The sequence below is a fragment of the Solea solea genome, chromosome 5 (assembly GCF_958295425.1).
Source record: "Solea solea chromosome 5, fSolSol10.1, whole genome shotgun sequence".
Lineage (NCBI taxonomy): Eukaryota > Metazoa > Chordata > Actinopteri > Pleuronectiformes > Soleidae > Solea > Solea solea.
Window position 1 is genome coordinate 2,462,645 of NC_081138.1, and position 18,527 is coordinate 2,481,171.

At 44.4% G+C, this 18,527-nt stretch overlaps 1 protein-coding gene across 1 annotated transcript in view; it reads right to left on the reverse strand.

Annotated features, from left to right (window-relative positions):
* The window catches only part of rras2 (RAS related 2), a 31,269-nt gene extending 15,175 nt beyond the window's left edge, over nt 1-16,094 (reverse strand). Inside the window, exon 1 of the mRNA XM_058629627.1 lies at nt 15,615-16,094. Within this exon, the coding sequence (XP_058485610.1) occupies nt 15,615-15,716 (102 nt within the window). The 5' untranslated portion in view covers nt 15,717-16,094. The remainder of the gene's footprint in view (nt 1-15,614) is intronic.
* Nucleotides 16,095-18,527: the final 2,433 nt, after the last annotated feature.

The window sequence follows — 18,527 nt, forward strand, 5'->3', positions numbered from 1 at the left end:
TTCCACCACATCGCCCCGGCTCAAAGCAGCCTGTTTTTCCCTCTATCGTCGCCGGAACACAAGCAGTTTCTTTCTCCGCGTTTCAAAAGTACATTTATCCATATATCTTTCCAGTTTTCCTGGAGAGACAGCGAATAAAGACTTATTATGACAAGTTACTCGTCCAAAAAGACGACGGTGATTCCCCTGACTGCATTTTCGCCATTCATCGATAATGATCAATAATGCATGCTCGTTTTGGAGAACGACGTGCGCCAAAATCAAAGCAAGAGAAAGCACTCGGAGAGCACAAACCTCTGCCAAGGCTGCACACGGTGTCAGGACTATCACAACATGGAAGCACACCAATGTTTTTTTTGCAAGATTTAGCGATCTGGAAACAGGTTTTGTCATGGTTCAGGTCTGGAAACGACACTGTAACACAGACCTACGCATATGGAGGGTTTCTGAATCCAGATTCATTCCCAGACCACCAGCAAAACCCATTAACTTCTCCCTTATAACGTCACCTGAATACTGATACGATCCATAAACCTTATTATAGAACATCAATGTTTCACTAAAGGCAGGAAACGGGCTGTAAAGACAGACGTCCACCAACACCACAGACACCACTGCCGTCACGTGACGAGGACGTGCGTGAGGGCTGCAAATGTCTGTTTTTGGAATGGCTGCTTATAGCCGCCAGCACACATGTCTGTATTAACAGCTACGTTGTTTAAAACGGGTAAAAGTCTGTGTGTGCTGTTGTTGGTATTGGAAGATAGTCAAGGTTGACCCAGAGAGAGTATTGCCTTCCTCTAACAATGACAACATGAAGTAAACTGTGATATTTAGAAGCGGGCTTTGATGACAAAGCGGCGTACATGTTTGTGTTTGCTTCTGTTTCACTCCGTTCCTCCCCTGGCTTTGCTTGCGTCTGTGCAGAAGTGGCCCCGGCGCGAGCCCACATCAACAAAGCCTGATTGTTGCAGGCCCCGGCGAGAGGACACCAGCTGCTGCAGTGGCCGTGCGGACAGAGAAACCACTGTGACTTTCGCGGACCCGTACAAAGTCACTCTCAGTGAGAGTGCGGCTCAGTCTATAGTCTGTGTGGTTTTGCAAGAAAAACCTTCGGACGGAAAGACGGGTTTGCAAATGAAGTGGAGCGATTAAGCGATTACGTCAAAGTACAAATCTCATTTTCCACTCCCCGACATTTTGAATATGATGCATTTGTTTTCTCTAAACGGATTTATCTGCACAGTACCTGCAGGGACACATTCTTCTATCTTCCCCACAACCTCCTCTTCTCTCCTCTTCTCTTCTCTTTCCTCTGGCACAAGTGCTGAGCATGTGTTTCTGCACCAGCGTTCACGACTGCAGACTATAACTCTTAGTGCGAGGTGATACGTCAAAAGGAAATGGGGCCACTCACTGGCATCATGTCGGATGCACAGCAGCGCTACCGTTGTGTGCTTTTAGGCCGCAGCGAGCAGCTATTAGTTTTAATAAGCAAATCCTCGTAAATAAGACGGCACAGAGACGTCCTCTCTTTCCAACAGCAAAACACAGCGTGAAATCACGGCGGAAACTTCCCGCTACAGGCTGCAGGTGCCAGGCTTTTATCTCAGGAACCTGGTCCTGATCGACTGCATCTGCAACACGTGTGGGTAGAAATGAAAGCCACGTTCCACGTCACAGGATGACGTCTCCCGGTGCCAATCTTCAGCTCAACATTTAGAGTTATAGATTTAAAACGAGACGATCATCAGAGTATACACTCTCCAGCGCAAGAAGGAGAATTTACACACATGAATGAGCTCGCTTCGTTTCAAATTGTGATTTAAAAACGGTGAATTGTTCGGCTGCAAAGGAACAAGAGGCTTGTTGACAACTGACAAGAACCGACGGTGGTGAAAACAAAGAATAATAACTATTTCTGTGAAGCACTGGCGACAACAAGTGCAACTAAAAGTGAAAGTAAGTAAGTGTTAGGGGTGAGGGTGTTAGTTTTTGTCCGCAGCAAAAACCATTGAGCTGTGGCCGACGAGGAAACAATCAGGAAGCGAGTGTGGGTGTTTCTGCCCCGTGCAGCCCCCGAGGTTTTAAGGCTACAGTGGAGCCAAAAGTGTTGCAGAATGTATGTGTTTTTAAAGTGTGAACGTAATACCGCCGTACGCAGGATATTAGAGGGGGGAGAACTATTATTCTGGCAGAAGTGTCTGAGTTTCTGTGTGTAAAGGATTTGCCGCGGCCTTTAAAGTGATCTTTTAAAACCCGATCACGCTAGCATTTAAAACGGCAAAATCAAATCGATTCATTCCAAAGAAATCACATGCTCTGACCTGCATCCTTAACTTTCCTGTTGACCAAGTTGGCCTGACCAATTCATCAGTCTACGTCCAATATGATGTAGTGCACTGATGTATTTTGAAAATACATGAAAAAAAACTAAATTTAAATAAAAAAAATCTACTCAAATCTTGTTTTTTCTGCATTTAGAATTAGTTATTTTTTGCACACACTAATGCAACCCATCCTGGGCAGTGGGCTGCACTTTTCTGGGCAATAGGGATTGGGTGCCTTGAACCTGGATTTGAACCTGGATTTGAACGTGGCTGAACCATTTGAATAAATATCTCATTGTGATTAGAGGGAATGGTCATTTTTACATCATTATTCTCATTTTCCTTCAAAAACAACTCATTTAAAAGGATTCATGTGTGATATTTGTGCAGCCCTGTGAGAAATGGAGATGTTCTCTTCAGTCAGAATAAACGTGCAATAACAATTCATCTCAAATGATATTTTGACACATTTTGCCATGAACAAATATTGCGTAAAAAAGCTGTATTGCGATTTCGATCAAATTTCGATTCATTAAGTCAATTCAACCTCTATTTTAAACACCACAACCTTAAAAACAGAGCTTTATAATATCAGGAAATGATAATAAATACATACTACAGCAGACAAGAGGCAGCACACTGGTAAACAGGGAGGGTTCTGAGCTCTCAGCATCAACAGAGTTCTGGCAGCGAGGCGACAATGTTTTGGTTCGACATACCGAGCACCTTTTCTGGCAGCTGTTGACTGTGTGTGTGTGTGTGTGGTGACTCAAAGTCCGACATAGGGTTTGCAACTGGTGCAACGCCAACTGGTGCCGATGACATGTCCAGTTGCTGCGTGTGTGTGTGTGTGTGTGTGTGTGTTCAGATCGATATCACAGAAACAGAATGGCTGCGTCACTGACTCACCCGAACACTCAAACCCTCGTAAGTGCAACCACGCGTGTGTCTGATGTTCAGTGAACAGGCCTCTCTGTTATCTGTGTGTGTGGGGGGGGAGACTCGGAGACAGCGAGTCAAGCTACGCCGTCACCTGTTGAGGAGTCGTCTCATTCCATGCCTCACCTCCCACTGATGGACAGCAGGTGTCCCACAGGCCTCTGGACAATGTCTGCATAAGACAAATGTGCCCAAATGTCCACCAGCTGCCCCGGCAAGGCAGCTCGGGGGCTCAGCATCAGGGGACACGCGTGATATAAAAAGAAGTGTTCATTGTGATCATCTATCAACTGACAAAAAAAAAAGCCTCCTGTATATGTGTCACGCTGCAGAAGCCTGCGCTATAGGCCTTAAAATAAACACCACGGACTGTGTTCAGCAACGCCAGCGTCAGCAGCAGCATGCTGATTAAATATAGGTGGACGTACATCTTCGGCGCGGTGGGAATGCGCGGCTAAAATAAGCAGCACGCCAGTTTTCCCATAGACCGCGTTGTTGTGATACGACCCAGAGATGTGAGCGCTGATACCGCGGCCAGTTATTCTTCGACAGACAGATGTGTGAACACGGAACAAAAGCCAAAAACAACGCCTGGGGAACCCGGTGCCCTCAGTGTCTGTCTGACTCTGTGACGCCGGCCAGTGACTGGAAATAAAAAGGCGGGGAAAACACAGGTGAATGTGCATGGTGGGGGCGGGACCTGCTAAATATACACATGTTTAAAGGTCATATACTGAAACTATAACTTCAAATCTTTAGATTGTTCTTTTTTTTTACAGTTTTACAAGATTAAATGATAGAAAAATGCCTGGGAAATCTGCATTTTGTGTCTATTATTTCACATAGACATTGTGTTTGAACTGAAAATAATTACATGAGACAGATTAAAACTCTTTTAGGTTTAAGTTAGTAGAATTTACTAATCCGAGAGCAAAAATCAATCATGTGCAATAATAAACGGGCTGATGAAAATGTTAAATAGTGGCCAAAAAGGGTACGATTATTACTGGAAACACATAAAACTGCATGTAAAACCAATTTATGTAAAACATGCGACTTAGAAATATGAGTTTCTTTATAAAAAGAAACGTATATGTGAAGAATTAAGCAGGAAGCTGGTGAATTTTTTACAGTATATTGAGGAAAAACACACATTGAGGTGAAATTTGACACCAAACTAAAGGAAATAAAAGAGCAACGCAAAGCAATAAAACATTAAGCGTTACGCGAGTATGTCACACTGTCATATTGCTCTTCTCTGACCTCTTCACAGTTCATTAATGTAAAGAATATAGAGTTTTTATAGGAGGACAAACTTCTTATTATACTCTCAATAAGACAAGAGGTTCAATGTAAGTTATAAAGTTATTGCCATTCTATGATAACGTGTCATTTAAAAGGGAGGTTTTACAGATCTACTGTAAATAAAAGCCCTCTTTTTAAAGTCTGACGTGTATACAGACGTGTGACTACATGCCACGGTATTTATTGCTGTTATTGCTTCTTGTAGCTGCCGCTGCAGCAGAGAGGGAGGGTGGTGGACGATGGGAGCGGCTGAACTCATCATCTGACTCTCAGATCTGTGATGTCTGCTGGCCTGCATTCTGCATCACACCTTGGCCTCCAGCTAACAACGGCATCTCTCCACGGACACCACACACGGCAGCAAATACCGTCTTTACTTTGTATCTCCCAAAACATCATGCAAGGCCCTGACTGAGGAATTACACGCCACAAAGTTGCGAGACACTAAACCTACACCTCAGTTAGTTCTTCTATGAGTCTATGCTGTTTTAGACGATAACATAACATCAACACCATATAGAAACAGACTGGAATCAAGCGCAAAAATACACAAAAACAGAGTTTTGGACTCGGCAACGCACGTCTAGCTGCGCTGTAGTTGAAGAGTGGTCTTCCTCCCAGGACAGTAATTAGTTTCTCATTAGCCTTGAGCAAAAAGAATGACCTGCTCGTCTCTTGAGGTTTCCCAGATGGGTGGGAGTGTCTTACTCCCTTTTTCATGCACATTCCTATGGTGTGCTGCATGGGATTTTTTTTCTCCCCCCAGATTACAGTAAAATTATCACAGGGACAGGATTTGTTTTTGTCCGACATTGTGTTTGAACCGCGCTGAAAGGTTAAAGACTTATGCTCTCATTATGAAACACAGTACAGTACATAACGGCACAAATATACACATACACAACTACAGTGTAAGGATTTAAAAAGGGTACTAGATATTCTAGTATTCTAGTACCATATACTCCCACAGTCATTATCAAAGAGCACATTCAGACTCAAATTAGCAGGTTTACCAAGGATTCTGGTTAAATCCTCTTAAAAGGGTAATAAACATCTTTTATTTGCACTCCTGTGTCACAACAACAACACAATGATAAAAGATTTTAGTCTAACTAACTCAATAATTTGGTTTTCTTAATGTCATGTAAACACGTTAGTCCGACTAAAATCAAGCTAGTCTTAGTCAGACTAACAGACCTGGATAATGTGATTCATAGTCTGATTACTCCTGCATGTATACGCTTAGTCGGACTAGAGTCGGCACTTGTCGTTCTGCACACGCACAAAAATGTCCTTCCCAGACGCACAGATGTCCTCACTAAAGCCACTTTCACACTCAAATTAGCAGGTTTACCAAGGATTCTGGATAAATCCTCTTAAATAGGTAATAAACGTCTTTTATTTGCACCCCTGTGTCACAACAACAACACAATGATAAAAGTCTGATTTTAGTCTGACTACGACAATAATTTGTAAACACGTTAGTCCGACTAAAATCAAGTTAGTCGGACTAACATAACTGGATAATGTGATTCATAGTCTGACTAAGTGTATACACTTAGTCAGACTAGAGTCAGACTCGCCGTTCTGCACACGCACAAAAACGTCCTTCCCGATCTTTGACCTGGAAGTAGAAGTAGGCGACTCATAAAGTGCAGTAAGAACAAACAACACGGTGGCTTCGTCGGCGTAAAGCGTAAGCTACGGAGAAGACCCATTTTTGGACTGATGAAGAGACAAGATGAACAGCAGGTACGAAACATACAGAACCACAGCTCGATCCATCTCACCGTTTGTTTTTCTGTGACGTAAAGAGTCAGACATACACAGATTTTCTCCTCCGTGTGTATACTCGGACTCACAAGTCTCGTCTTAGTCCGACTACGGCCATAGCTCGATTAAACTGTGCATGTAAAATGTACTGACTGTGAAAGTCGCAAGTGTTTTGTTTTGCTTACGTCCGTCCCTCATTTTTAAGGCACTAATAAAAAGGAAAGTTGTAAAAGAAGAAAAAGAAAATTCATGGCTAACAGCTATAATAATGACCGGTTGTTGAATGCGCATCTTAGCAACGGGAACAAGAAATGACCGTGTTCACACAGGTCTTTGTGTTTCCCACTAATGCAGTTGATAAAGGAAACGCCGTGCAGTCATTTCACCTGGGAGTGGATGCCCTTAAACACATTCCCACCGCTCAAAAACCCATTAAAACCAGAGATTAATGGGTTCAAATGGATTCAAAAGGCCATCCCACACCGCACATTATCTTACGTGAGACGATGGCCATTTTGTCACCACCAGTCTAATGGTGCTTTTCCATTATACAGCTCTAGCACTAGTCAGCTCGACTATACTCAGGTTTTTTGCGTTAACAGCGAGGGTACAGCGACCCCGCCCACTTTGAGGAGGTACTAAATGACCGGCCTGATACCGAAACCGAGTAGTCAAGTCAAGTAGAGCCAAGAGTGCTCGAACTGAATCGTGGAAAAGCTCCATAATCTGCAAACTAAAAACTCAACGCTGCACAATCAGAAAACACACGGCCTGAGCGACTGATACCCGACTGTTCACACAAACCGGACCATATCTGGTTACAGTCTGTCTCTGATGATGAAGGAAACATAATCAGGTATGTGCATTTCCATGGCAACGTAAAAAAAAAAGAAAAAGAGGAAGCTGGAAATAGAGGAAGAAGAAGAACAACGGGAGAGAACACAAAACACTTGGCCGTTGATTTAACCCTGGACGGTTCTCCTCACGTGTTTTCCCATCACAGCCGAGTTACAGCTCTTTTCAAAACAACACCATGACACAGGACGAATTGGTTGATTTTATCGGGTCGGCACGTGTTCGTGACCTAAAAAAAGAAACAAATGTTTCTTTCATCCAGACACTGTGTATGGACAGCTGGTTAACTGTTACCACATCAGCACTGTAGAGGAGGATGAGAGAGAATTCAATATTCAAATATCATCATCCAACAGAACTATTGTCACACTGATACATAGGTGTCAAACTGGCGGCCCGCGGGCCATATGTGGCCCCCCAATTGATTGCATGCAGAATATAATATAATATAATATATGTTTGCTAGCAATGTTTTTATGGCATTTGGTCATAATAATCCCATTATTGTATTACATACAAAATTTGAGGAACCCATTGTTAATCCTTCAGATTATTCTTGGTACTAGACACATCGAAGGTGAATAGTTGTGGAAAGGTGTGGCCATGGCAACCATTCGCAGCGAAACAGGAAGTGCCCTATCACTTCGGCACACATTGCGTTCCACCGAATAACCCGAAACTTGGCGGGAAGACGTTACAGACCAAGACGAACAAAAAAGTCGCCGGTAACCACGGCCTCAGCTCAACAGGAAGTCGGCCTTTCTGGACTTTTGCGTCCATTTTGGCGACTTGCACCCCACGCAAATGAGCGAGACACGAGTCCACGTCATTATTTACATCATTTTGAATAAATGTCTCTGTTTTGGATATTAATAGATTCATTTTGCATCATAAATAGTATACATACGTGTTCATTTTAAATTGTTCTCTAGACCGGCCCCCTTTTGACCAGAATAGACGTTCATTGGCCCTCTGGTCATTTGAGTTTGACACCCCTGCACTATTACATACATTGCATAATACAGATACTGTATTGCCCTTTACATGTCAGTCCTACCACAGGTGGAACTTGGTAAAGTGATGTTTGTGTATAAGAACAATGAGAACAATGACCAGCGTGGCAGCACATGGGTCAGGCGAGGGTAGACGACGGTGGTGACGGAAAAAAAAAGAACAAGGCACGGTAACCGTGACGATGTGGAAGTTTACGACGACAAACAGATCAACGTGAGTGTAGCATGTGAAGAAAACCTGAGTGGAAAACATGACGTGCTTTGTGCCGTTCAGTGGCTTTCTTTCACTTGTGTGGATGTGCGACTGAGAAATAGAAACATTCAGACATAGTTCTCTCCGTGTCACATTGGCCGTTTAATCTCTTATTTATTTACGTGGTGGTTTTTAAAACCCTGTTGTGAAAACAAATGGATCGCTGATTTGCTGTCATTGTGGTTACGCTGTGTGAGAAATCAACAGGTGACCCTCCTACAGAGCTAAATCAACAATATTCTCTCTCATCACCTGCTCTCACAGGCGCACACACACACACATACTAAGAAAGAGCTCACTGTCGTGCAGTTGCGTCTTCTGTTACAAAGAAAAAGATACAAACTCCCTTGAAGGAGGAATTCATTCAAATTCACAAACTAAATGGAATGGTCTCCTCTAAGAATGGCATGTGACAGATCACTGAGTCAGACAGAAAGTTTAAAAAAAACCACCAGCAGCCTGCAAATGTGGGAAGAGAGAGTTTGTCAGAGTCTCAAAAACACATGCACGGAGCTGTTGCCGCAGCACAACACTGCGTCTAACCACTTGTGGCTGTTTCTGAGAAACGGAGACGAAATGACACCGACGGCGCTCAACACTGCCATCATGCCTTTACCTTGCCTCCACATGCCCAAGGAGGGCTGCCCTTATCATCCATGTTCATTCTATTGAATTACTACATTCCACCTTAATGACCTCATATCAAAAAGTAATCACAGCCATGTTGGAAAATCATATGCAGTGCTTTTATATGACATTAGAAAAAAAAAAAAAACTTTATTATTGTGTGTACTAAATCAGATTTCTCAACGTCGGACAAACACACCCAGATAATGCAATTGGGAGTTGGATTACAGCTGCGTGTGCTGCATGTGTTCTGGCCCTGGTCGCTCTGCACATGCTCCACAGCTCCCACGTCAGCGTTGACGAGGAAATAATAGGAGGAAGTCGGTACGCAGAAAGACAACAGCGTGACAAATGCGGCAAAATCCAGGCTGGTACTTTGTTTTTTGTTTTTTTTGCGCTGTGTCACCTCGAAGAATTTAATCATCGTTTTCAATGTCTTTCAGGCCAAGGACCCCAAACTGAGCAGGGACCTCCTACTATATATACTGAATATACTGTTTTTATTTCAATCTGGGCCTAGTGCCATGTAAAACATACCCTGTTATTGTACGTTGTGCATGACTAAGCTATTCAAATAATACACAGCTTCATATATTCATGTTAAAATTTTGTGTTAACTGATGCTAATGCCAATATCAATAATGTCTGTCTATTGCATGATAATCATATTTCAGGACCCTTCCCTTCGGCTACCAAGGTAATGGTACGGTACGGCGTGGGTGGAGCTAAACACACCAGAGTCAGCCGCAAATTGAGCAGCCATTGTTGTCCGTTTTATCGCGTTCGATGTTCGTTCACAAAACAAAAACAAAAACACACGCGGAAGCGAAAACACACACAAACCCCAAAACACCAGCAAGTCCCAAAACATCAGATTTTAATAGGAAATTATTATTAACTTTGAGATGTAATAAAAGCGTTAATATGTAATGTGTTTTGGGGTTTGTGTGTGTTTTCTGTCCTGCGTGTTTTGGGGTTTGTGTGCGTTTTCTGTCATGCGTGTTTTGGGCTTTCTGTGTGTTTTCTGTCCTGCATGTTTTGGAATGTGTATGTGTTTTCTGTCCTGCAGGTTTTGGGGTTTGTGTGTGTTTTCTGTCCTGCGTGTTTTGGGGTTTCTGTGTGTTTTTTGTCCTGCTTGTTTTGGGGGTTGTGTGTGTTTTCTGTCCTGCGTGTTTTGGGGTTTGTGTGTGTTTTCTGTCCTGCATGTTTTGGGGTTTGTGTGTGTTTTCTGTCCTGCGTGTTTTGGGGTGTGTGTGTGTTTTCTGTCCTGCGTGTTCTGGGGTTTGTGTGTGTTTTCTGTCCTGCGTGTTTTGGGGTGTGTGTGTGTTTTCTGTCCTGCGTGTTTTGGGGTGTGTGTGTGTGTTTTCTGTCCTGCGTGTTTTGGGGTGTGTGTGTGTTTTCTGTCCTGTGTGTTTTGGGGTTTGTGTGTGTTTTCCGTCCTGCGTGTTTTGGGGTTTGTGTGTGTGTTTTCGCCTCTGCGTGTGTTTTTGAATCTGCAGCGTTTGTGAGTATGCAGCTCGTTTCTCCTCCTGCGTGTGTTTTGGATCGTTGCAGTGTGTTTGCCGTAGTCAAGCTAGAGCCGTAGCGCCGCTGTGTCTTAACAGTGCATGGAAACGTACTGACACAGAGAGAGAAGGAGAGGTCACTTATGTGCTCGAGCTGCAAATCCAGCTGAAGTCTATGAAAATCCTCAACTAATCTGTGTGGACTTGATCAGTCAGGATGTTTTGCCACCGCACTAATATTAGAAGGCATGCGAGCAAGTTACACCACGCTTTTTAGCCCACAATCAGACAACTCCACGTCTCAGTGCAGAGCCGCCGCCTTCCAGCAGCCTCTTTGGGTTCGCTGTGATGTAAAAGCAAACCTACAGATACTCACACACACACGCATGCATGCAGCACCCCACATGCAGTCTTCTCATGGCTAAAGTGAGTCATGTGTTCCCTGACTTGGGACACTTCCTCCCTCACAGATGTCACATTAAACAACACACTGTGCTCCTCAAGTTCTGTCAGATGACTCAAACTTCTGTCATCTCAACTCTATTTCAGCTTGAGTCAACTGTTTGGCATCGGCAGCGGCGGGAGCGCTGCCGCTCTGCTGTTACTAGAGATATCATCATTTATTGTGCGACTCCCAGAAATCCCTGCTTCAGCACAGACGCTGCTCAGCAACCGGAGAAATTAAATAACATACGTCCACAGATTCAGATATTAGAAAGTTTGCTGTAACTTTTGAATAGAATGGTCTAGTCTGGCATGGTTTGGTCCACTTTGCTTGATTAAATAAAGAACTGTGTGGATATTTTTTATATATATTAATCAAAGGATGGAAGTTGGAACTTAAATATTTAGGTATAACTCTTTAAAAAAAAAAAAAAAAACTCGGAATGTGGGTTCCTGGCTCTAGTGCATAATCAGATGATCCAACGTCTCAACGTGCTTTTGAAAATGAATGTGTGGTGGTCACCCACAGCCACCAAACACACACACACACACACACACACACACACGCACACACACACATTCCTGCACATAAAAACTAGGAGACAGCAAAACTAATTCAAGAAGCCTATTCTTACTGGGCTATTTATAATGGTTAGTTATTTACCTACTTGATGACAGGATGTCACATTATGTTAAAATGTCTCACCAGCAGCAGAGTACACAACATTTTATCATTGCCTTAAGTAGTATATATACATATATATGTATATATGTATACATATATATACATATACATATACATAAGAAATATGATACTTTACTATGATATATTATGTCAAACACTTTCGGCACAACCCAAGCACATTAAAGTGAACTTAATAAATACTCCGTGTCAAGACAACCGCACACACACACAAACACGCAAACACACACACACACACACGTAGTTCCAGTGATTCAGGAAGCAGGTCATGTTTTTCCATACAAAACCAGGAGGTCCTCAGAGCAGCAGTGGAGGGACTTCCTCTGCCGAAGGGCCAAATTCCACATGGTCCGTGACCATTCACCCACCCAGGCTGACTCAGACCCCCCACACCAACACCAACACCCTCACCCACACCCCGAAACCCCACCCCCTCATACCTCACAACATTCAACATAGTTCTAGGGAAAACCTCAACTTCACGAGCAGCTGTTAGGGTCTTTCTCCCCTGGTCGGTGACTTCTAGAAACTCCAGAGGAGGAGGAGGATGCAGACCCTCGTCCTGCAGTCTCGACCAATCTCAACCAGATAAGATAAGCGTGAGAGCAAATGGACAACGTGGATCACACTGTGATCCACACCGCGCTCTACTCCAGCTGCTGTAACATGAAATAAGATTCAAACCACGAGGGAAAAAAGATAAATCGCACGTTGATCGGTGTGTTGATTGATGTGTAAATGGCTACACATACAGGTACATATGGCCACTGAGGAGTGTAAAAATGCTGTTTGACTGCAGTGGGAGGCAGTGTCTCATGCGTCCTGAGGACAGGCTATGTTGATGCATGCTCAGGAATGTGGGCACACACACACACACACACACACACCACCTTCGAATGTGATTCTTACTATCATTCAGGACACACTGTGTGCTCTCAGATATCTGTTCTCAGCACGGTCCGCTAGTGATCGGGTCACTCAGGACGGACGTTAACAACAGGTCTTTTATCCACTTGTGGTCGACTCACTTTTAACAGACCGCTTTAACGCTGGTGATGCAGGGGTCGGGATTTCTGTCGGAGCAGACTTTCCAGCAAGAATCGCTAATGTTGGCAACACGGCGTCGTCTCTACATCTGCCAACAGCGGAGACAATGGTCTCGTCCAAAAAAAAAAAAAGACTCCATTTGGACGCCGCACCGTTTGAACAGGCCCTAACGAATGAATGAACCCACAATGCATTTCGGCAACGCCCCCAGTCAGAGCTAGCGAGGAGCCGACGTCTCCGCCGCGAGTCGGCCTTAGCATACCTTCAGTGATTTGTCCTCTCTGTGTTTCACATTCAGCAACACACACACACACACAAATCAGGTCAGCAGGGTCACTACAAGGCTATGGCAAATAATCTGTGCCACTGCTATCTGATCCCCTTTTAGTTGGTATGCAGTTAATGAGCTTTTTGAACCCTCATTAGACACAAGTCTCTCTCCCCCTCACACACACACACACACACACACACACATAGACTCACAAGGCTTTTTAACCCCCTCTCTGAACCGTGTGCCAGCCCTCTATTGTCTGACAGTGTGGAGACATGCAGCTGCCTGCAGTCTGGCATCCAGCATCAGTAACACACTGACATGATGAGACACACAAGGCAAAGGGCAAACTTTGTCATCGCTCTCATGCTGTGTGTGTGTGTGTGTGTGTGTGTGTGTGTGTGTGTGCTTGTATTTATTACCTCTTTGAGACTTTTCCTGGCAAAAACACTGACCTTGACACATGTCAGGAACCTTATTGACTGGTTAAGTTAAGGGCTAATTGTGGCTAGGTTAAGCTTAGGCTAGGCTGACCAAATGAAGTGCCCTAGCAAGAATAGCTGTGCCAACCTGTGTGTTTTTGCTAGCCTGTTTAAAGGAATACTTCACCAGTTTGCATTTAGCTTTTTATTACTAAAATAGGGGTTGTATTTTTGAAAGATTGTGCTTCCCAACCTCAGTTGAGAAATATCGCCATTCTTTTCTCTGCTACGTGCCCACCAAGTGACACTTGGTGCTGTTAGCGTAACTGTTAGCAAAGATAGCAGACACTGTTTACATTCAGGGAACAAGGTCCCGCCCCCCTACGAGTGGGTGGAAAAAGTGCGGTATTAGCGTTGCAGTTTCAAGCCTACTACAACTATTCTAGCAATACAACGCTAAATGCAAATCGGTGAAGTATTCCTTTAAGTTAATTTAAGCTAATTGTGGCTAGGTGAAGCTTTGGTTAGGCTGACCAAATTGAATGGAAGTCAATGCAGTGCCCTAGCAAGAATAGCTGTGCTAACCTGTGTGTTTTTGCTAGCCCGTTTAAAGGAATACTTCACCAGTTTGCATTTAGCTTTTTATTACTAAAATAGGGGTTGTATTTTTGAAAGATTGTGCTTCCCAACCTCAGTTGAGAAATATCGCCATTCTTTTCTCTGTTACATGCCCACCAGTGACACTTGGTGCTGTTAGCGTAACTTTTAGCAAAGATAGCGGACACTGTTTACATTCAGGGAACAAGGTCCCTCCCCCCTACGAGTGCGGAATTAGCGTTGCAGTTTCAAGCCTACTACAACTATTCTAGTAATACAACGCTAAATGCAAATCGGTGAAGTATTCCTTTAAGTTAATTTAAGCTAATTGTGGCTAGGTGAAGCTTTGGTTAGGCTGACCAAATTGAATGGAAGTCAATGCAGTGCCCTAGCAAGAATAGCTGTGCTTACCTGTGTATAATCACCACAGTCAGTGCTCATTGAGACCAAATCCTGGTCCTAATGTGGCATAACGTCATGTCTAAGAAACTGGTTGTCAGTTAGGAATAAGTTATGGTTGCTATGAGTGTGTGTGAGTGTGTGTTCTCCCCTAAGTGACTATTATGAGAGGCTGGAAGGTCAGAGTGTGGCGGGCCGCGTCTGCACCGTGCTGGAATGTAACCAGGGACTTTAGGAGGTAAACTGTTTACATGCCTTCTACATGTGACACACATGGGTGTTTGAGTGGGCTGCTGCCAAAACAAAACAAAACAAAACCAAACCAAACATGAATTATCCTCATTATCTTCCAGCACACTGTTGTGTAACAATGATTTAGGAGGATAAGCGTGCCATGTTTGTCTTCGTTTACTGGAGGCTGGTGCTCTGAATTAGGTTAACCAGCAGCTTCGCTTTGGTGTAAAGTCTCCATCTGAGCACAGAAGTTAATCATCTTTCAATGGACATTTTGTGCTGCTGCTGCTTATTTTACAGTCATTCGAGCCTCACGGATTTACTCTGTCTACATCACACATTTCTAATGAGATTTGGAGCACTGTTGTGTACTTTCTGTCCTCTCAGAGCTTCAATGACATTCTTTCAGACACTTTTTGTAGAACTTTTTTCCTGAAGTTTTCTCTCTTTTTTTGTTTTTTTAACAAACTTATACATTAACAACTGAGCATTGACTCCAGGTCTGCTTATTTTACTGTGCATACCGAGTTAATAAAACAGCACTAACTCAGGAGGAGCTCAGTGCACACACACACACACACACACACACACTTTCCCCTTCTCTTTCTTCTTTACTGCAAAGTGGAAGTGACTGTGTCGGAAACGATCGCGTTAAAGTGGCAGCAGCTCTTTGCAAATGAATTAACCGAACAACCGCCGAACACCACAGCCTCGCATCTCCTTCAAAACAGCCGTGGGTAAACAGTTGCAGGCCTCGGCAAAGTCGCGGAGTGGAAAACAGACCCCGGTCTCCGCCGCCTGGGTGCCCGTGTCTGGCCTCCCCTCCACAGCCTCCGCCGTTTGCCAGTAAACGGGGAAATCAGAGCAGCCTTGTGGGAGACACTGACAGCGACTGACCTGGATGAACTGGATCGTCAGCGCTGATTTCCCGACACCGCCGCCCCCGACCACCACCAGCCGATACTTCTCCTGCACCGAGCCGTCCTTCCAGCCTGCCATCGAGGACACTTCGCTGCTGCGCTCTCCGCCGCCGCCGCCGCCGCTGATGCCGCTGCCGCTGAAACACCAGTGAGCAGCAAACACACACTTTCTTCTGCTTCTGCTGCTGCTGCTGCTGCTGCTTCTTCTTCTTCTTCTTCCCCCTGTGAAAGTGACGAGGCCCTGCGGTGGAGAGAGACACCAGAGCCCGGGGAGAGAGAGAGAAGAGCCCGGAGAGGAGCCACAAGAGTCGTCGGCGTAGTCCGCTCTGTGTGTGTGTGTGTGCGGGTGTGTGGAGAGAGAGAGAGAGAGAGCGAGACAGAGCGCGAGCTCGCGCACGTGTGTTCGCGCGCGTGTGTGTGTGTGTGTGTGTGCTACAGGCGCCTGTCCATACGCTGGCCCGTGTTTCTGCCTCCTCGACTACACTGACATAGTCAAAATCCTGTAGTAGGAGTAATCAGTCTGACCAGTACTCAAGTCTGGCGCTAGGGGCCCTGTTACTGGCACGCGCACGTGCTCACGCGCGCGCAGACACACACAGGTTTGCGCAGCATTCGCAGTGAGGACACATAGACATCATGCACTCTCCAGCCCCCCTACCCTCACTTTAACCATCACAACTAAATTCCTAACCCGGACCTAAACCTAAAACCAGGTCTGAACCCTCAAAAAAGGCCTTTACATTAAGGGGTGACCGCACACCCTTTCAGTTGTTTGGTCCTCACAAATATACCCATACAAGACCACACACTTTTCCCTTTAGCCCCTTACCCTACCCTTCCAAACTTAACCATCACAACTAAGTGCTTAACCCGAACCTTTACCCGAACCCTTAATCCAGGTCAAAAAGCCCTTAAAGAAGTTAGGTGAGGACCAAAACCACAAATACAAAAACTTGTCTTAACACCTGTAGTCCTTGATAGATAGAGATTACTAACCCGGACCTAAACCTAAATTCTAACCCTAACCCTAAAACCAGGTCTGAACCCTCAAAAAAGGCCTTTACATTAAGGGGTGACCCACATCCTTTCAGTTGTTTGGTCCTCACAAATATACCCATACAAGACCACACACACACACACACTTTTCCCTTTAGCCCCTTACCCTAACCTTCCAAACTTAACCATCACAACTAAGTGCTTAATCCGAACCCTTAAACCAGGTCAAAAAGCCCTTAAAGAAGTTAGGTGAGGACCAAAACCACAAATACAAAAACTTGTCTCAACACCTGTAGTCCTTGATAGACAGAGATTACTAACCCTAATCCTAACCCGGACCTAAACCTAAATTCTTACCCTAACCCTAAAACCAGGTCTGAACCTTCAAAAAAGGCCTTTAAATTAAGGGGTGACCGCACACCCTTTCAATTGTTTGGTCCTCACAAATATACCCATACAAGACCACACACACACACACACTTTTCCCTTTAGCCCCTTACCCTAACCTTCCAAACTTAACCATCACAACTAAGTGCTTAACCCGAACCTTTACCCGGACCCTTAAACCAGGTCAAAAAGCCCTTAAAGAAGTTAGGTGAGGACCAAAACCACAAATACAAAAACACCTGTAGTCCTTGATAGACAGAGATTACTAACCCTAACCCTAACCCGGACCTAAACCTAAATTCTAACCCTAACCCTAAAACCAGGTCTGAACCTTCAAAAAAGGCCTTTAAATTAAGGGGTGACCGCACACCCTTTCAATTGTTTGGTCCTCACAAATATACCCATACAAGACCACACACACACACACACTTTTCCCTTTAGCCCTTTACCCTAACCTTCCAAACTTAACCATCACAACTAAGTGCTTAACCCGAACCTTTACCCGGACCCTTAAACCAGGTCAAAAAGCCCTTAAAGAAGTTAGGTTAGGACCAAAACCACAAATACAAAAACACCTGTAGTCCTTGATAGACAGAGATTACTAACCCTAACCCTAACCCTTAATGCCAATAACACCTATAACCACAATTCTTAAAATCTTAACCACAAACTCAGCCAGTGCCTCAGAAATGAGGTTCTGCCTCATTAAGACCAGGATTTGGTCACCATGAGGGCTACTGGTCCTGACAAGGTCAACATATATGCGAGAAAGTACACACACACAAGGGACGCATTTGGCAACTGGTTTCCAGACTGGCTCTGGGTCAGGGGTCACAGGGTGGGTGGTGTTGGCCCCTGAGATCTCCACAAATGTTACGAAAGAAAAAGAAATAGTGGTTAATTTGAAGTAGTTTGTAGATTGTGTGGATTTTCTCTCCCGTGGCGACCGTGACAGATTGATTGACAGCATGACTTGCAGCAGGTCACTTTTGACAGGAACTCACAGTCCTGCCGAGTTATTTTTGGAACCCCCGCTGTTGACGACTCGGTGAAAAGTGCCGACTTTACCCCGACAGTGATTCACTGAGAAACGCCATAGTAAAAGCAGGTGGTTAAACACAGAACAGCTTTAGATCCAGAAGATACCGCAAATGTTCCTTTGAGGTTCTGGCCTGTGTTGACACGACTTAACTCCTTTGTAGTTAGTCATTAGAAGATAGTACGTTTGACCAGTGGCGGTCATTCCAGTGTGAGTCCAAGACACAGAAGTCTTCCTGGAAGATGAATTATGCACCTGTAGGTCGACCAAACCTCATGAAAAGTAACATTTTGCACCTTTAACACTTTAAACAAGTGGCTGTTAGGGAATAACATGATAGACTATTGTGTTAAACTGTACAAACACGCAAATTAAGAAAGGATTCGGATCGATTTGACTCACAACGTTAAAATAAAATTGTACTGTGGGCAAATGAGAAACTGATGAGGTTTCAGTCGCAGTGGTTTT